The sequence below is a fragment of the Mya arenaria genome, chromosome 1 (assembly GCF_026914265.1).
Source record: "Mya arenaria isolate MELC-2E11 chromosome 1, ASM2691426v1".
NCBI lineage: Eukaryota > Metazoa > Mollusca > Bivalvia > Myida > Myidae > Mya > Mya arenaria.
Window position 1 is genome coordinate 28996742 of NC_069122.1, and position 20914 is coordinate 29017655.

Here is a 20914-nt window from a genome sequence, read left to right on the forward strand (position 1 = left end):
ATGTGTTTCATTAGGAACCCTCTTAAAAGGCTATAATAGCTGGTATTAGGGTCATTGGTCCAAGATAATAGTAATTGCAATATTTCCATGTATTTTTGCTCACTTTTAACTTTGCCTCAATTACATAAGAAGCAATTTTTCAGTTAAAGTATTTTATCATGCAAGTAGTATAAGCTTAGTTTTAGGGATAAATTTAATCATGATATGACTTTGCAGACAAACCCCAGATTGATCAGACACAACTGTGGTTCCGTCAGTTGGTTGCAGGCACCAGTTGTGCATATCGTGCTCGACTTGCTTCCCTTTGGCCATTCATTCAATTTTACAAACTCGGACGGATAATAAGTAGCCGTTCTCTATAACATATTGAGCCTTGCTACGATCGCCACGAGCTTCCATAGACAACCCATACTCATGATTACTAATGATATAGCGTATACTTCATGATGCAGTAGTAAAGTGTTCATCGATGACGGGTTGGTAGCAGGCAACAGTTGTGCACATCGTGTTTGACTTGCCTTCCTGCAGTTGTACATTGCCTGTTATTTGTCTATAAAATGTTGAGGTTCACTTTCGCTCGCACGTTTAGCATTATCACAGTAAATAATACAGTTAAATGTTCACCAATAAATGGCGTATTGATATTGAATAAACGAGAACTAACATGGCAGTTGCTTTAATCATATTAATTAGTAGCACTTATGATTAGTCATATATATCGAAATGTAATATATTTACAATTTTATCAACAACAGGATTTCAACACATGTACATGTAAGTGTATGGTCTAGAATATAACAAAACGGTCAGTGTCATAATCTTCTCAGGTTCAAATAATATTGCACTTTCCCCTGGCCTATTTCTCCAACAAATGTTCGTCACATCGTCTTCCTCGTGATTTTTCTCCGTGATCAATTTAGAACGCGGTCATATTCACCGATGACGTCACTGTGAGTAATGACATCAAGTAAACTGCTCCATCAAATGACTTTGAGATCACGAAGCGGTCAGAGACTAAGATAGCGGCCAAGACGACTGCGGTGGCGTCTACTTGTCTTCTGATTACCGTCCTCCCCCGTCCAGGATTTAGATTTCACCCGGAAGTGACGTAGGTCGGCCACGTGGTTCTCATGCAACATGGGTTTGTAGCTGATCGGATCACATAGGCCCTGGAATTTAATTAAATAGAAACTTATGTGTACGATATGTATTCGTAAACATGTTAACGTACATGTTTATAGATATTATCGAGGAATGGTGTATCCCTCACTCATTGAAATACAACCCGAGTCACAACCAATGCAAATCATATTTAATTAGGACTGAATGGCGATTATACTAACTTAGTTCACACAATTGAATGACTATTGTTCTTCCTCCAAAATACATGCATTGATACTTTGACGTATTTAAATATTAAAAGAGAACTTTTCCTTATTTATTGATAAATATAAACTCCTACAGAACAATGGTCACAAAAAGGTAATATATCCGTACTTAGAATTATGTTGAACCATACCTGATACTTGTTGAAGAAGGCCTTGTATCCGCCATGGAGAAGGTACACTTCCGGGAAGTTCAGTCGCGGATAACTGTCGCTGTTCAACATCCGGTCTTGCGCGCGCAGGAACCGGTACCTGTCCAAGGACAAAAAACATACATTAAATACTTGCATACGAGAAAAACAAAAAATTTAGACCAAGAATCAGAATATCATTTACAGTGAAGGTGTTGATGCATTGTTTTCCTTTTCTTATTAAAATATACTATGTACACAAACGATATATTAGGTATGAGATAGGGTCATTTGACGTGCCACGTTAGCATGCGCGACGTCCAGAGCGACTACTTACATTTTTGGCCCCCTTTCTGATGAAAATTCACAGTGGAAGATCAGCACGTGACGCTTGTCGTCAGCTACTGGTTTCTGAAGCAAGCTGTTGACGTCATCTTTCGTGTAACAGTTTACAGCCCCTCTGATGTGCCCGCCCTCGAACTCGTAAGGGTAACGGCAATCGATAATAGTGACGTCACCAATGACATCATTGAAGCATCCGTGAATGACGTCAGCCAGTATTTCCGGCGATATGGCCGTAAGGTCACTATGCTTTCCGGGCATTTTCGGAAGTGTGTATTTACTTGACCCATCAGCGATCATGCCGTTTCCGCTTTCAAGCGTTTCGACCGTGCTGATAATCCCGTTTGTATAACGTTCATGGGATTTGGGCGCAATGCCAGTAACGTCTTTGGACTTTTTCACTGCATGTATTGGTGATTCCGTTAGGTTTACATCAGCAGAGCGCTTTCCGGAAAAAAGACCGCGTCTGACGTCAAATGCATCGCGACGTCTCACCATCGGTTTTGCGGAAATTCCAATGTACAATGAAGAACAATGGCGTCAGTTGTGTAAACATAGCGGATGGCTTATGTTTTTTAATTAATTGCTTTATTTTGAAAATGATAGCTTGTTTTTTCGAAACATGAAAAAAGATAGATATCTAATATTTTGTAAATACGACGTAGTATCATTTTTTTTGAGGAAAGCAATCTTGAATGAGGAACAGTGGTGTCAGTTATGTTGAAATAGCTGATGATGTTTGCATACTAATGAAATGTCTTTCTTTTGAAAAGGCGGAAAGCTTATAATATGTGTATGAAACACAAAGATAGATAACTATTTATTTGCGAAATCGACGTCATCTGTTCTACAAGGAGTATAAAAAATGCGACGGAATAAAACGTCGATTTTATTAAATTAAATATTCACGTACCGACAAAGGCGTGTCTTGTCCATGGTCGTCGGCCATGCAGAAAGCTTTATTCCCCTTTCCTCCAGGGGTAAGCACTGCCTCAAGTTCTGCAGGGGTAACTTTGCAGTCGTCATCGAATCCGGAAATGACGTCATCGAACAATCTCAATCTGAATTATTGTTACAATATTTGGAACTGTGCCTTGTATAAACAGTGTTAAAAAAATCACTTACTTAATTGAACTTAGACTAGATTTGAATTTAAAACACCACCTTAATGATTCACTTTTCATATATATATATATATATATATATATATATATATATATATATATATATATATATATATATATATATATATATATATATATATATATATATTTAAATTCATTGCTTCAATTGAAGGACGACAACAGGAAATCGTATACAAACCAAAATTTGAGAAAAATAAGAACTTCGGCAATTGAGATTCATTCTAATTAAACCTCGTGTTCCGATGTTCTTCTGTTAAAAACTCATATTCAGTTTCATAAACATAAATAATGTAAATAATTTGATATAGAATATATGATAAAATCTTACCTGAGCGACATATTGAGGTTTGGTTTTCTGAACAAATGCTGCAGTAGGAAACTGTTGATGGTAAAGCTTTCACAAAATATGATTTTCAATATTTCAGAAATCAGCTTATATACAATATTCACTTAGAAAAATAATTTTAATTAATTTAACATTTCTTAATTATCCAGTAGAAAAGTATCCCTCTTTTTAAATTATTTTCTCACGAGACTTACTAATTAAGAAAAGAGCAATCAACGGTCAAAGTTTGGTTTACTCAATATGTTTTATAAGTGTGGTGGTAATGATCTTAACATATCGGAAGAGTTTGAGACTTTTAATTGGTCAATCACCTCTCAAAGTACATGTCAAAATGCATGTAAGCTGTTGCTGTAGCTCATCCAAGCGGGCTACTCTTTAAATAGATTTCATCAGTGTGTAAAGTGAATTTTATCAGAACATTTGACAAAACTTACCATATGTGATAACAATCTAACAAAGTTAAAAATATATATGTTTTCTTTCATATGACATCTTATCTTGTAACAGAAGATGTAAAGAACTTATCGAATTCTAGATGAACAATATTGACACTTGTACATATCTGGATGTCACGTTACATAACATATTTTTGGGGATGCTTTTATGCATTTTCGTTACCAAACACTCGTATTGTTAAAGTGCTAATCATGTCTGCCTTTGAACCAGGAGCTCGTGGGTTCGATCCCAACCTTGTTGAGAGTAAAATTGGTGTCTTCCTCTCACCAAAGCGATCATTTGTTTGAGCCCGATATGGTCGAGTCTTATAATGGTTTGAACCAGGGTGAGATTTATAATATTGTCGTGGGTTAAAACCAGGGTGAGAGTTATAGCATTGCCATGGGGTCGAAATAGGGCCGAGTGAATGTTGTCGTTGGTTCGAACCAGGGTGAGAGCTACTGGTATAATGTTGTCGTTGGTTCGAACCAGGGTGAGAGTTAAAATATTGTCATTGGTTCAAACTAAGGGCGAGAGTTATAGTTTTGTCGTGGGTTCAAACTGGGTGTGAGTTATACTATTGCCGTGGGTTCGAAACAGGGTGAGAGTTATACTTCTGCCGTGGGTTCAAAACTGGGTGTGAGTTATACTATTGCCGTGGGTTCGAAACAGGGTGAGAGTTATACTTCTGCCGTGGGTTCGAAACATGGTGTGAGTTATACTATTGCCGTGGGTTCGAAACAGGGTGAGAGTTATACTTCTGCCGTAGGTTCGAAACATGGTATGAGTTATAATTCTGCCGTGGGTTCGAAACATGGTGAGAGTTATAATATTGTTGTGGGTTCGAACGTAGTGTGAGAGTTATGATTTTGTCGTGGGTTCGAAACAGGGTGAGGTTATACTATTGTCGTGGGTTCGAAACAGGGTGAGAGCTGCAGTATTGTCGTGGGTTCGAAACATGGTGTGGTTTTACTATTGTCGTGGGTTCGAAACATGGTGTGGTTTTACTATTGTCGTGAGTTCGAAACAGGGTGTGGTTTTACTATTGTCGTGGGTTTGAACCTAGGGTGAAAGTTATAATTTTGTCGTGGGTTCAAACCAGTGTGAGAATATTACTATTGTCGTAGGTTTAAACCAGGGTGAGAGTTATACTAATGTCGTGGGTTCGAACCAGGGCGAGAGTTATATTATTGTCATGGGTTCGAAAAAGAGTTAGAGCTATATTATTTTTTCTCTAAAATCTGATAAAATGCTTTAAGTAAAGCACCTGAGGTGTTGCATTTATTTGCTCAATGATCAAACGTTCACGATTGTAAAGTTTACATGTACACAAAAACACACCTGTCAGTTTTCAATCGAACAAGATCTAAACTACTTGCGACTAGGTTTAACTGATGTGACGCCTACTGTTTTGGCCTTAACCGATATATCGTCTTTATAAAACTGTCACGTAGATCATGTTTATTTGACCAATATTTTAAGGAAAATTAATATGTGAAACCTAAAATTTCATTCAAATTAATGCAATGACTTTATCTGACGACAAGAGTATTTGCAATTAAAATAACAATTAATAGTAAAGATAAATTACAAATTAAAGGAAATATTATTCCGACTCTTACATTCTCAGATATTGCGGAGTGTTATACTTTGCCTATTTGCAGTAAGATATTAGATGGATGTCCTTTCGTTTATTGAACGGGTTCAATGAGTTCAAAGAAAACCGCTATACTAAAATATAACTATTAATTTAAGTTGTCAAGGAAATTATAATCCAGAATTAGAGAAATACAGTTAAATACATTTTTCTATTTCATCCCTTAAGCCAACGATGGGTGTCTTTAAAAACCGTCTTAAATAGAATAATAGAAATGTGTGTGTTGGGGGGGGGGGTATTTTTGTTTCCTATGAATGAGGATTATAACTCACTCAAAATGGCTACATTTTAAAACGATGTATTTCTTTAACGATTGTGAAGCAAATAATAACAACATGTTTTTCATTACTCTCGTTGGCATGATGTTATGCGAGATTGTTGTCTTGTGTTGTGGTGGAAACCGGAGGACCCGGAGGAAACCAACTTGTCCGGCTTGGTGACCACAAACCAATCGCACAAGAGCTCAATCCTTGAATCGATTCTTTTTCGTCTATGCGAGATGCCAGAGCGACTACTGATTTCAACTGAGATATTTTAGCATAGTATATAGTATTGGCCAAGTTTTAGAGATACGTTGTATCAAGATATAATTAAAGAGATTTAAGTCAACCCCAAAATTGACCTCTCAGAAATCTGGTTCCGGTAATGCAGGCAACTGTTTTGCACATCGTGCACGAATTGCTTCCCTTTGGTCGTACACTCGTAGTTAACTAGTTCTACAGTCGGATACATCGTGTTCGACTTGCCTCCAATTGGCCGTACATTCCATGGTATAGAGTCGGATACATCGTGAGTAACCGTTGTATGTTACTATGCTCTCTGTCCGTTTCCATCGACAACGTCTCACGGTCACTCATGATAAAGCAGATACCTTATAATACAGTCGAGTAGTTTAGTGTTCATTGATAACGAATTGAAAATAGTTAATTAACAACGATAGTTTATATTACAGTTTCTTTATTCATATAAATTAGTAGCACTTAGTATTAGTAATTTATATTATAATGTAATAAATATACAATTTTATCAACAACAGGATTTAAACACATGTACATGTAAGTGTATGGTTTCGACATAAAACTGCCGGTTAGTGTAATGACGTAATCTTCTCAGGTTCAAATAATATTGCACTTTCCCCTGGCCTATTCCTCCAACAAACGTTCGGTTACTTCGTTTTGCATTTTTGTGAAACAGTTTTAAACAATTAAAAACAATTTCAATATAACACAAAACTGTATAACCGTTAACTGGCGCAAATAAAGCGCTCTGGTATGTTAGTGAAAAATCGTCGCCCTCGTGATTTTTCTCCGTAATCAATTTGAAACGCGCCACGCTAATTCCATTTTCGGTGATGACGTCACCGTGAGTAATGACATCATTGAAAGTATACTGCTTCATCAAGTGACTTTAAGTGCACGAAGCGGTCAGAGACTAAGATGGCGGCAAAGACGACTGCGGTGCCGTCTACTTGTTTTCTGATTGCCGTCCTCCCCCGTCCAGGATTTAGATTTCACCCGGAAGTGACGTAGGTCGGCCGCGTGATTCTCATGCAACATGGGTGTGTAACTGATCGGATCACATAGGTCCTGCAATAGAAGGAATAAATACTAACGTATACAAAATTTATTCTTAAACATGTAAACATACATGTGTATAAAAATATTCTCGACGCTTTTACAAAAAATAGTGTATGCATCATATACAATAAAATTCGAGTCACAACCGATGCAGACCATGCTTATTTAGGACTGAATGGCGAATAGATAATCACAGTTCACACAATAAATGCATATTGTTCTTCTTGTAAAATACACCAAACAGAGAAATATTCATTAACTTATTTAAAATTATCAACTCACCAGCACAGTGTTCACTAAAACGTAATGGATCTGTAGAATTATGTTTAAACATACCTGATTCTTGTTGAAGAAGGCCTTGTATCCGCCATGGAGTAGGTACACTTCTGGGAAGTTGAGACGTGGGTACCTGTCGCTGTTTAACATCCGATCTTGCGCGCGCAGGAACCGGTACCTGTTGAAGTACAAAAATGCGTGTTAAATACATGAATACGCGATAAACATTTGTGACCCAGGATCAGAATATCATTTACAGTAAAAATGTTGATGCATTGCTTTCTTTTCTTATTTAATATACAATGTACACACACGATATATCGTGTATGAGGAAGGAGCATTTGACGTTGTGTCACGTTAGTTTGTGCGACTACTTACATCTTAGGCCCTCTTTCTGATGAGAATTCACAGTGGAAGATCAGCACGTGACGCTTGCCGTCAGCTACTGGTTTCTGAAGCAAGCTGTTGACCTCATCTTTCGTATACAAGTTTACAGCGCCTCTGATGTGCCCGCCCTCGAACTCGTACGGGTAACGGCAATCCACTATGGTGACGTCACCAATGACGTCACTGAAGCAACCACGAATGACGTCAGCCATCACTTCCGGGGAAATGGCCGTAAGGTCACTGTGTTTTCCGGAAATTGTTGGAAGTTAGTATTTACTTGACCCATCAGCGATCATGTCATTTCCGATATCAAGCGTTTCGACCGCGCTGATGATCCCGTTTGTTAAACGTTCGTTGGATTCGGGAGTTATGCCAGTAACGTCTTTGGCCTTTTTGACTGCATGTATTGGTGATGCTGTTAGGTCTACGTCAGCCGAGCGCTTTCCGGAGAAGAGGCCGCGTCTGACGTCAAACGCACCACTACGTCGTATCATCGGTTTTACGGAAATTTCAATCTGCAATGAAGAACAACCAATGTAAAATTAGCGTATGATTTTTGGGCTTTAATGTAATGCTTATCTTTTGAAAATACGGATATTTTGTTTGTACGAAACATAAAAACAAAATAAAGAAGATATCTTACATTCTGTACAATACACATGCGTCGTTCGACGACCTCAGTTTTATAAAGAGAATAAACAAGAATATTACGTATTCAAATTATAAAGCTACATTTTCACATACCGATAAAGGTGTGTCTTGTCCATGGTCGTCTGCCATGCTGAAAGCGTTGTTCCCCTTTCCTCCAGGCGTTAGCACAGCCTCAAGTTCAGCAGGGCCAACTTTGCTGTCGTCACCGAATCCGGAAATGACGTCATCGAACAATCTCAATCTGAAAGTTTTAAATCATTTGGAACTGATGCTAATGCACTGACGTAATTGATCTTAGATTAGATTTAAATTTAAAAGGTTCATTTTTCATTGTTTTCAAAATGCATTGCTTCATTTAGTGACGACAACAAAAAATCGTAAATAAACCAAAATTATTGAAAATAAGAACTTTGGCTATTTAGATACAACTTAACAAAACTTCGTGTATCGATGTTTCTCTGGTGAAAACGCATATTCAATTTACTACACATAAATAATGAAAATACAAATGTATAAAATATTTGATAAAATCCTACCTTAGCGGCATATTGATACGTGATATTCTGAACAGAAATTGGTAGAAGGGAACTTTTGATGGCGAAGCTTTCACAAAATATGATTTTTAATATTTCATAAATCAACTTATATAATTTGACATTTCTTAATTATCGAGTAGAAAATTATCCCTCTCTTTAAATTAGTTTCTCCCCAGACTTTCTAATTAAGAACAGAGCAATCAACAGTCAAAGTTTGGTTTACTCGATATGTTTTATAGGTATGGCGATAATGATCTTTACATATCGGATGAGTTTGAGACTTTTAATTGGTCAATCACCTCTCAAAGTACATGTCCAATTACATGTAAGCTGTTGCTGTAGCTCATCCAAGCGGGCTACTTTTTAAATAGATTTCATCAGTGTGTAAAGTGAATTTTATCAGAATATTCGGACAAAACTTACCATATTTGATAACAATCTGACAAATTTAAAAATCTATAATTTTCTTTCATATGACATATCTTATCTTGTAACAGAAGATGTAAAGAACTTATCGAATTCTAGATGAACAATATTGACACTTGTACATATTTGGATGTCACGTTACATAACATATTTTTGGGGATGCTTTTATGCATTTTCGTTACCAAACACTCGTATTGTTAAAGTGCTAATCATGTCTGCCTTTGAACCAGGAGCTCGTGGGTTCGATCCGAACCTTGTTGAGAGTAAAATTGGTGTCTTCCTCTCACCAAAGCGATCATTTGTTTGAGCCCGATATGGTCGAGTCTTATATTGGTTTGAACCAGTGTGAGATTTATAATATTGTCGTGGGTTAAAACCAGGGTGAGAGTTAAAACATTGCCATGGGGTCGAAATAGGGCCGAGTGAGAGTTATAATTTTGTCGTTGGTTCGAACCAGGGTGAGAGCTATAACGTTGTCGTTGGTACGAACCAGGGTGAGAGTTAAAATATTGTCATTGGTTCAAACTAAGGGTGAGAGTTATAGTTTTGTCGTGGATTCGAAACAGGGTGTGAGTTTTACTATTGTCGTGGGTTCGAAACAGGGTGAGAGTTTTACTATTGTCGTGGGTTCGAAACAGGGTGAGAGTTTTACTATTGCCGTGGGTTCGAAATAGGATGGGAGTTTTACTATTGTCGTGGGTTCGAAACAGGATGAGAGCTATACTTCTACCGTGGGTTCGAAACATGGTGAGTGTTTTACTATTGTCGTGGGTTCGAAACAGGGTGAGAGTTATACTATTGCCGTGGGTTCGAAACAGGGTGACAGTTTTACTATTGCCGTGGGTTCGAAACAGGGTGAGAGTTATACTATTGTCGTGGGTTCGAAACAGGGTGAGAGTTTTACTATTGTCGTGGGTTCGAAACATGGTGAGAGTTTTACTATTGCCGTGGGTTCGAAACAGGGTGAGAGTTATACTATTGTCGTGGGTTCGAAACAGGGTGAGAGTTATACTTCTGCCGTGGGTTCGAAACAGAGTGAGAGTAATAATATTGTTGTGGGTTCGAACGTAGTGTGAGAGTTATGATTTTGTCGTGGGTTCGAAACAGGGTGAGGTTATACTATTGTCGTGGGTTCGAAACAGGGTGAGAGTTGCAGTATTGTCGTTGGTTCGAAACAGGGTGTGGTTTTACTATTGTCGTGGGTTTGAAACAGGGTGTGGTTTTACTATTGTCGTGGGTTTGAACCTAGGTCGAAAGTTATAATTTTGTCGTGGGTTCAAACCAGGGTGAGAGTATTACTATTGTCGTAGGTTTAAACCAGTGTGAGAGTTATACTATTGCCGTGGGTTCGAACCAGAGTCAGAATTATACTAATGTCGTGGGTTCGAACCAGGGTCAGAATTATACTAATGTCGTGGGTTCGAACCAGAGTCAGAATTATACTAATGTCGTGGGTTCGAACCAGAGTCAGAATTATACTAATGTCGTGGGTTCGAACCAGAGTCAGAATTATACTAATGTCGTGGGTTCGAACCTGAGTCAGAATTATACTAATGTCGTGGGTTCGAACCAGAGTCAGAATTATACTAATGTCGTGGGTTCGAACCAGAGTCAGAATTATACTAATGTCGTGGGTTCGAACCAGAGTCAGAATTATACTAATGTCGTGGGTTCGAACCAGAGTCAGAATTATACTAATGTCGTGGGTTCGAACCAGGGTCAGAATTATACTAATGTCGTGGGTTCGAACCAGAGCGAGAGTTATATTATTGTCATGGGTTCGAAAAAGAGTTAGAGCTATATTATTTTTTCTCCAAAATCTGATAAAATGCTTTAAGTAAAGCACCTGAGGTGTTGCATTTATTTGCTCAACGATCAAACGTTCACGATTGTAAAGTTTACATGTACACAAAAACACACGTGTCATTTTTCAATCGAACAAGATCTAAACTACTTGCGACTAGGTTTAACTGATGTGACGCCTACTGTTTTGGCCTTATCTTAACCGATATATCGTCTTTATAAAACTGTCACGTAGATCATGTTTATTTGGCCAATATTTTAAGGAATATTAATATGTGAAACCTAAAATTTCATTCAAATTAATGCAATGACTTTATCTGACGACAAGAGTATTTGCAATTAAAGATAACAATTAATAGTAAAGATAAATTACAAATTAAAGAAAATATTATTCCGGCTCTTACATTCTCAGATATTGCGGAGTGTTATACTTTGCCTATTTCCATTAAGATATTAGATGGATGTCCTTTCGTTTATTGAACGGGTTCAATGAGTTCAAAGAAAACCGCTTTACTAAAATATAACTATTAATTTAAGTTGTCAAGGAAATTATAATCCAGAATTAGAGAAATACAGTTAAATACATTTTTTTTATTTCATCCCTTAAGCCAACGATGGGTGTCTTTAAAAACCGTCTTAAATAGAATAATAGAAACGTGTGTGTGTGTGTGGGGGGGGGGGGGGGTATTTTTGTTTCCTATGAATTAGGATTATAACTCACTCAAAATGGCTACATTTTAAAACGATGTATTTCTTTAACGATTGTGAAGCAAATAATAACAACATGTTTTTCATTACTCTCGTTGGCATGCTGTTATGCGAGATTGTTGTCTTGTGTTGTGGTGGAAACCGGAGGACCCGGAGGAAACCAACTTGTCCGGCTTGGTGACCACAAACCAATCGCACAAGCGCTCAATTCTTGAATCGATTCTTTTTCGTCTATGCGAGATGCCATTGTATCAAGATATAATTAAAGAGTTTAAAGTCAACCCCAAAATTGACCTCTCAGAAATCTGGTTCCGGTAATGCAGGCAACTGTTTTGCACATCGTGCACGAATTGCTTCCCTTTGGTCGTACACTCGTAGTTAACTAGTTCTACAGTCGGATACACCGTGTTCGACTTGCTTCCCTTTGGCCGTACATTCCATGGTATAGAGTCGGATACATCGTGAGTAACCGTTGTATGTTACTGTGCTTTCTGCCCGTTTCCATCGACAACGTCTCATGGTCACTCATGATAAAGCAGATACCTTATAATACAGTCGAGTAGTTTAGTGTTCATTGATAACGAATTGAAAATAGTTCATTAACAACGATAGTTTATATTACAGTTTCTTTATTCATATAAATTAGTAGCACTTAGTATAAGTAATTCATATTATAATGTAATAAATATACAATTTTATCAACAACAGGATTTCAACACATGTACATGTAAGTGTATGGTTTCGACATAAAACTGCCGGTCAGTTTAATGACGTAATCTTCTCAGGTTCAAATAATATTGCACTTTCCCCTGGCCTATTCCTCCAACAAACGTTCGTTACTTCGTTTTGCATTTTTGTGAAACAGTTTTAAACAATTAAAAACAATTTCAATATAACACAAAACTGTATAATCTTTAACTGGCGCAAATAAAGCGCTCTGGTATGTTAGTGAAAAATCGTCGCCCTCGTGATTTTTTTCCGTAATCAATTTGAAACGCGCCACGCTAGTTCCATTTTCGGTGATGACGTCACCGTGAGTAATGACATCATTGAAAGTATACTGCTTCATCAAGTGACTTTAAGTGCACGAAGCGGTCAGAGACTAAGATGGCGGCAAAGACGACTGCGGTGCCGTCTACTTGTTTTCTGATTGCCGTCCTCCCCCGTCCAGGATTTAGATTTCACCCGGAAGTGACGTAGGTCGGCCGCGTGATTCTCATGCAACATGGGTGTGTAACTGATCGGATCACATAGGTCCTGCAATAGAAGGAAATAAATACTAACGTATACAAAATTTATTCTTAAACATGTAAACATACATGTGTATAAAAATATTCTCGACGCTTTTACAAAAAAATAGTGTATGCCTCATATACAATAAAATTCGAGTCACAACCGATGCATACCATGCTTATTTAGGACTGAATGGCGAATAGATAAACACAGTTCACACAATGAATGCATATTGTTCTTCTTGTAAAATACACCAAAAAGAGAAATATTCATTAACTTATTTAAAATTATCAACTCACCAGCACAGTGTTCACTAAAACGTAATGGATCTGTAGAATTATGTTTAAACATACCTGATACTTGTTGAAGAAGGCCTTGTATCCGCCATGGAGTAGGTACACTTCCGGGAAGTTGAGACGTGGGTACCTGTCGCTGTTTAACATCCGATCTTGCGCGCGCAGGAACCGGTACCTGTTGAAGTACAAAAATGCGTATTAAATACATGAATACGCGATAAACATTTGTGACCAAGGATCAGAATATCATTTACAGTGAAAGTGTTGATGTATTGCTTTCTTTTCTTATTTAATATACAATGTACACACACGATATATCGTGTATGAGGAAGGAGAATTTGACGTTGTGTCACGTTAGTTTGTGCGACTACTTACATCTTAGGCCCTCTTTCTGATGAGAATTCACAGTGGAAGATCAGCACGTGACGCTTGCCGTCAGCTACTGGTTTCTGAAGCAAGCTGTTGACCTCATCTTTCGTATACAAGTTTACAGCGCCTCTGATGTGCCCGCCCTCGAACTCGTACGGGTAACGGCAATCCACTATGGTCACGTCACCAATGACGTCACTGAAGCAACCACGAATGACGTCAGCCATCACTTCCGGGGAAATGGCCGTAAGGTCACTGTGTTTTCCAGAAATTGTTGGAAGTGAGTATTTACTTGACCCATCAGCGATCATGTCATTTCCGATTTCAAGCGTTTCGACCGCGCTGATGATCCCGTTTGTTAAACGTTCGTTGGATTTGGGAGTTATGCCAGTAACGTCTTTGGCCTTTTTGACTGCATGTATTGGTGATGCTGTTAGGTCTACGTCAACCGATCGCTTTCCGGAGAAGAGGCCGCGTCTGACGTCAAACGCACCACTACGTCGTATCATCGGTTTTACGGAAATTTCAATCTGCAATAAAGAACAACCAATGTAAAATTAGCGTATGATTTTTGGGCTTTAATGTAATGCTTATCTTTTGAAAATACGGATATCTTGTTTGTACGAAACATAAAAACAAAATAAAGAAGATATCTTACATTCTGTAAAATACACATGCGTCGTTCGACGACCTCAGTTTTACAAAGAGAATAAACAAGAATATTATGTATTCAAATTATAAAGCTACATTTTCACATACCGATAAAGGTGTGTCTTGTCCATGGTCGTCTGCCATGCTGAAAGCGTTGTTCCCCTTTCCTGCAGGTGTTAGCACAGCCTCAAGTTCAGCAGGGCCAACTTTGCAGTCGTCACCGAATCCGGAAATGACGTCATCGAACAATCTCAATCTGAAAGTTTTAAATCATTTGGAACTGATACTACTGCACTGACTTAATTGATCTTAGATTAGATTTGAATTTAAAAGATTCATTTTTCATTGTTTTCAATATGCATTGCTTCATTTAGTGACGACAACAAAAAATTGTAAATAAACCAAAATTATGGAAAATAAGAACTTTGGCTATTTAGATACAACTTAACAAAACTTCGTGTATCGATGTTTCTCTGGTGAAAACGCATATTCAATTTACAACACATAAATAATGAAAATACAAATGTATAAAATATTTGATAAAATCCTACCTTAGCGGCATATTGATACGTGATATTCTGAACAGAAATTGGTAGAAGGGAACTTTTGATGGCGAAGCTTTCACAAAATATGATTTTTAATATTTCATAAATCAACTTATATAATTTGACATTTCTTAATTATCGAGTAGAAAATTATCCCTCTCTTTAAATTAGTTTCTCCCCAGACTTTCTAATTAAGAACAGAGCAATCAACAGTCAAAGTTTGGTTTACTCAATATGTTTTATAAGTATGGTGATAATGATCTTAACATATCGGAAGAGTTTGAGACTTTTAATTGGTCAATCGTCTCTCAAAGTACATGTCAATGTACATGTAAGCTGTTGTTGTAGCTCATCCAAGCGGGCTACTTTTTAAATAGATTTCATCAGTGTGTAAAGTGAATTTTATCAGAATATTCGGACAAAACTTACCATATTTGATAACAATCTGACAAAGTTAACAATCTATAAGTTTTCTTTCATATGGCATATCTTATCTTGTAACAGAAGATGTAAAGAACTTATCGAATTCTAGATGAACAATATTGACACTTGTACATATTTGGATGTCACGTTACATAACATATTTTTTGGGATGCTTTTATGCATTTTCGTTACCAAACACTCGTATTGTTAAAGTGCTAATGATGTCTGCCTTTGAACCAGGAGCTCGTGGGCTCGATCCCAACCTTGTTGAGAGTAAAATTGGTGTCTTCCTCTCACCAAAGCGATCATTTGTTTGAGCCCGATATGGTCGAGTCTTATATTGGTTTGAACCAGGGTGAGATTTATAATATTGTCGTGGGTTAAAACCAGGGTGAGAGTTATAACATTGCCATGGGATCGAAATAGGGCCGAGTGAGAGTTATAATTTTGTCGTTGGTTCGAACCAGGGTGAGAGCTATAATATTGTCGTTGGTTCGAACCAGGGTGAGAGTTAAAATATTGTCATTGGTTCAAACTAAGGGTGAGAGTTATACTATTGCCGTGGATTCGAAACAGGGTGAGAGTTATACCTCTGCCGTGGGTTCGAAACAGAGTGAGAGTAATAATATTGTTGTGGGTTCGAACGTAGTGTGAGAGTTATGATTTTGTCGTGGGTTCGAAACAGGGTGAGGTTATACTATTGTCGTGGGTTCGAAACAGGGTGAGAGCTGCAGTATTGTCGTGGGTTCGAAACATGGTGTGGTTTTACTATTGTCGTGAGTTCGAAACAGGGTGTGGTTTTACTATTGTCGTGGGTTTAAACCAGGGTGAGACTTATATTATTGTCGTGGGTTCGAACCAGAGTCAGAATTACACTAATGTCGTGGGTTCGAACCAGAGTCAGAATTATACTAATGTCGTGGGTTCGAACCAGAGTCAGAATTATACTAATGTCGTGGGTTCGAACCAGAGTCAGAATTATACTAATGTCGTGGGTTCGAACCAGAGTCAGAATTATACTAATGTCGTGGGTTCGAACCAGAGTCAGAATTACACTTATGTCGTGGGTTCGAACCAGAGTCAGAATTTTACTAATGTCGTGGGTTCGAACCAGAGTCAGAATTACACTAATGTCGTGGGTTCGAACCAGAGTCAGAATTACACTAATGTCGTGGGTTCGAACCAGAGTCAGAATTATACTAATGTCGTGGGTTCGAACCAGAGTCAGAATTATACTAATGTCGTGGGTTCGAACCAGAGTCAGAATTATACTAATGTCGTGGGTTCGAACCAGGGTCAGAATTACACTAATGTCGTGGGTTCGAACCAGAGTCAGAATTATACTAATGTCGTGGGTTCGAACCAGAGTCAGAATTATACTAATGTCGTGGGTTCGAACCAGGGTCAGAATTACACTAATGTCGTGGGTTCGAACCTGAGTCAGAATTATACTAATGTCGTGGGTTCGAACCAGAGTCAGAATTATACTAATGTCGTGGGTTCGAACCAGAGTCAGAATTACACTAATGTCGTGGGTTCGAACCAGAGTCAGAATTACACTTATGTCGTGGGTTCGAACCAGAGTCAGAATTACACTAATGTCGTGGGTTCGAACCAGAGTCAGAATTACACTAATGTCGTGGGTTCGAACCAGAGTCAGAATTACACTAATGTCGTGGGTTCGAACCAGAGTCAGAATTATACTAATGTCGTGGGTTCGAACCAGGGTCAGAATTATACTAATGTCGTGGGTTCGAACCAGAGTCAGAATTATACTAATGTCGTGGGTTCGAACCAGAGTCAGAATTATACTAATGTCGTGGGTTCGAACCAGGGTCAGAATTATACTAATGTCGTGGGTTCGAACCAGAGTCAGAATTATACTAATGTCGTGGGTTCGAACCAGAGCGAGAGTTATATTATTGTCATGGGTTCGAAAAAGAATTAGAGCTATATTATTTTTTCTCCAAAATCTGATAAAATGCTTTAAGTAAAGCACCTGAGGTGTTGCATTTATTTGCTCAACGATCAAACGTTCACGATTGTAAAGTTTACATGTACACAAAAACACACCTGTCAGTTTTCAATCGAACAAGATCTAAACTACTTGCGACTAGGTTTAACTGATGTGACGCCTACTGTTTTGGCCTTATCTTAACCGATATATCGTCTTTATAAAACTGTCACGTAGATCATGTTTATTTGGCCAATATTTTAAGGAATATTAATATGTGAAACCTAAAATTTCATTCAAATTAATGCAATGACTTTATCTGACGACAAGAGTATTTGCAATTAAAGATAACAATTAATAGTAAAGATAAATTACAAATTAAAGAAAATATTATTCCGGCTCTTACATTCTCAGATATTGCGGAGTGTTATACTTTGCCTATTTCCATTAAGATATTAGATGGATGTCCTTTCGTTTATTGAACGGGTTCAATGAGTTCAAAGAAAACCGCTTTACTAAAATATAACTATTAATTTAAGTTGTCAAGGAAATTATAATCCAGAATTAGAGAAATACAGTTAAATACATTTTTTATTTCATCCCTTAAGCCAACGATGGGTGTCTTTAAAAACCGTCTTAAATAGAATAATAGAAACGTGTGTGTGTGGGGGGGGGGGGGGTATTTTTGTTTCCTATGAATTAGGATTATAACTCACTCAAAATGGCTACATTTTAAAACGATGTTTTTCTTTAACGATTGTGAAGCAAATAATAACAACATGTTTTTCATTACTCTCGTTGGCATGCTGTTATGCGAGATTGTTGTCTTGTGTTGTGGTGGAAACCGGAGGACCCGGAGGAAACCAACTTGTCCGGCTTGGTGACCACAAACCAATCGCACAAGCGCTCAATTCTTGAATCGATTCTTTTTCGTCTATGCGAGATGCCATTGTATCAAGATATAATTAAAGAGTTTAAAGTCAACCCCAAAATTGACCTCTCAGAAATCTGGTTCCGGTAATGCAGGCAACTGTTTTGCACATCGTGCACGAATTGCTTCCCTTTGGTCGTACACTCGTAGTTAACTAGTTCTACAGTCGGATACACCGTGTTCGACTTGCTTCCCTTTGGCCGTACATTCCATGGTATAGAGTCGGATACATCGTGAGTAACCGTTGTATGTTACTGTGCTTTCTGCCCGTTTCCATCGACAACGTCTCATGGTCACTCATGATAAAGCAGATACCTTATAATACAGTCGAGTAGTTTAGTGTTCATTGATAACGAATTGAAAATAGTTCATTAACAACGATAGTTTATATTACAGTTTCTTTATTCATATAAATTAGTAGCACTTAGTATAAGTAATTCATATTATAATGTAATAAATATACAATTTTATCAACAACAGGATTTCAACACATGTACATGTAAGTGTATGGTTTCGACATAAAACTGCCGGTCAGTTTAATGACGTAATCTTCTCAGGTTCAAATAATATTGCACTTTCCCCTGGCCTATTCCTCCAACAAACGTTCGTTACTTCGTTTTGCATTTTTGTGAAACAGTTTTAAACAATTAAAAACAATTTCAATATAACACAAAACTGTATAATCTTTAACTGGCGCAAATAAAGCGCTCTGGTATGTTAGTGAAAAATCGTCGCCCTCGTGATTTTTTTCCGTAATCAATTTGAAACGCGCCACGCTAGTTCCATTTTCGGTGATGACGTCACCGTGAGTAATGACATCATTGAAAGTATACTGCTTCATCAAGTGACTTTAAGTGCACGAAGTGGTCAGAGACTAAGATGGCGGCAAAGACGACTGCGGTGCCGTCTACTTGTTTTCTGATTGCCGTCCTCCCCCGTCCAGGATTTAGATTTCACCCGGAAGTGACGTAGGTCGGCCGCGTGATTCTCATGCAACATGGGTGTGTAACTGATCGGATCACATAGGTCCTGCAATAGAAGGAAATAAATACTAACGTATACAAAATTTATTCTTAAACATGTAAACATACATGTGTATAAAAATATTCTCGACGCTTTTACAAAAAAATAGTGTATGCCTCATATACAATAAAATTCGAGTCACAACCGATGCATACCATGCTTATTTAGGACTGAATGGCGAATAGATAAACACAGTTCACACAATGAATGCATATTGTTCTTCTTGTAAAATACACCAAAAAGAGAAATATTCATTAACTTATTTAAAATTATCAACTCACCAGCACAGTGTTCACTAAAACGTAATGGATCTGTAGAATTATGTTTAAACATACCTGATACTTGTTGAAGAAGGCCTTGTATCCGCCATGGAGTAGGTACACTTCCGGGAAGTTGAGACGTGGGTACCTGTCGCTGTTTAACATCCGATCTTGCGCGCGCAGGAACCGGTACCTGTTGAAGTACAAAAATGCGTATTAAATACATGAATACGCGATAAACATTTGTGACCAAGGATCAGAATATCATTTACAGTGAAAGTGTTGATGTATTGCTTTCTTTTCTTATTTAATATACAATGTACACACACGATATATCGTGTATGAGGAAGGAGAATTTGACGTTGTGTCACGTTAGTTTGTGCGACTACTTACATCTTAGGCCCTCTTTCTGATGAGAATTCACAGTGGAAGATCAGCACGTGACGCTTGCCGTCAGCTACTGGTTTCTGAAGCAAGCTGTTGACCTCATCTTTCGTATACAAGTTTACAGCGCCTCTGATGTGCCCGCCCTCGAACTCGTACGGGTAACGGCAATCCACTATGGTCACGTCACCAATGACGTCACTGAAGCAACCACGAATGACGTCAGCCATCACTTCCGGGGAAATGGCCGTAAGGTCACTGTGTTTTCCAGAAATTGTTGGAAGTGAGTATTTACTTGACCCATCAGCGATCATGTCATTTCCGATTTCAAGCGTTTCGACCGCGCTGATGATCCCGTTTGTTAAACGTTCGTTGGATTTGGGAGTTATGCCAGTAACGTCTTTGGCCTTTTTGACTGCATGTATTGGTGATGCTGTTAGGTCTACGTCAACCGATCGCTTTCCGGAGAAGAGGCCGCGTCTGACGTCAAACGCACCACTACGTCGTATCATCGGTTTTACGGAAATTTCAATCTGCAATAAAGAACAACCAATGTAAAATTAGCGTATGATTTTTGGGCTTTAATGTAATGCTTATCTTTTGAAAATACGGATATCTTGTTTGTACGAAACATAAAAACAAAATAAAGAAGATATCTTACATTCTGTAAAATACACATGCGTCGTTCGACGACCTCAGTTTTACAAAGAGAATAAACAAGAATATTATGTATTCAAATTATAAAGCTACATTTTCACATACCGATAAAGGTGTGTCTTGTCCATGGTCGTCTGCCATGCTGAAAGCGTTGTTCCCCTTTCCTGCAGGTGTTAGCACAGCCTCAAGTTCAGCAGGGCCAACTTTGCAGTCGTCACCGAATCCGGAAATGACGTCATCGAACAATCTCAATCTGAAAGTTTTAAATCATTTGGAACTGATACTACTGCACTGACTTAATTGATCTTAGATTAGATTTGAATTTAAAAGATTCATTTTTCATTGTTTTCAATATGCATTGCTTCATTTAGTGACGACAACAA

General features: G+C 38.0%; 3 protein-coding genes and 1 pseudogene across 3 annotated transcripts; all 4 read right to left on the reverse strand.

Annotated features, from left to right (window-relative positions):
• Positions 1-1007: 1007 nt before the first annotated feature.
• On the reverse strand, positions 1008-2356 carry LOC128226150 (M-phase inducer phosphatase 1-like). Its single transcript, XM_052936049.1, has 3 exons — positions 1854-2356; positions 1520-1637; positions 1008-1169 (listed from the first exon to the last, which is right to left on the reverse strand). The coding sequence occupies exons 1-3, from the start codon at positions 2354-2356 to the stop codon at positions 1008-1010; spliced, it is 783 nt and encodes a 260-aa protein (XP_052792009.1).
• A 4509-nt stretch (positions 2357-6865) lies between these two features.
• LOC128226158 (M-phase inducer phosphatase 1-like) lies at positions 6866-8530 on the reverse strand (annotated as a pseudogene).
• Positions 8531-12813: 4283 nt separating this feature from the next.
• LOC128226169 (M-phase inducer phosphatase 1-like) lies at positions 12814-14498 on the reverse strand. The gene is made up of 4 exons (XM_052936066.1): positions 14463-14498; positions 13710-14233; positions 13392-13509; positions 12814-13062 (listed from the first exon to the last, which is right to left on the reverse strand). The coding sequence occupies exons 1-4, from the start codon at positions 14496-14498 to the stop codon at positions 12901-12903; spliced, it is 840 nt and encodes a 279-aa protein (XP_052792026.1). The 3' UTR covers positions 12814-12900.
• A 4576-nt stretch (positions 14499-19074) lies between these two features.
• LOC128226180 (M-phase inducer phosphatase 1-like) lies at positions 19075-20672 on the reverse strand. Its single transcript, XM_052936075.1, has 4 exons — positions 20637-20672; positions 19884-20407; positions 19566-19683; positions 19075-19236 (listed from the first exon to the last, which is right to left on the reverse strand). The coding sequence occupies exons 1-4, from the start codon at positions 20670-20672 to the stop codon at positions 19075-19077; spliced, it is 840 nt and encodes a 279-aa protein (XP_052792035.1).
• Between the last annotated feature and the right edge of the window lie 242 nt (positions 20673-20914).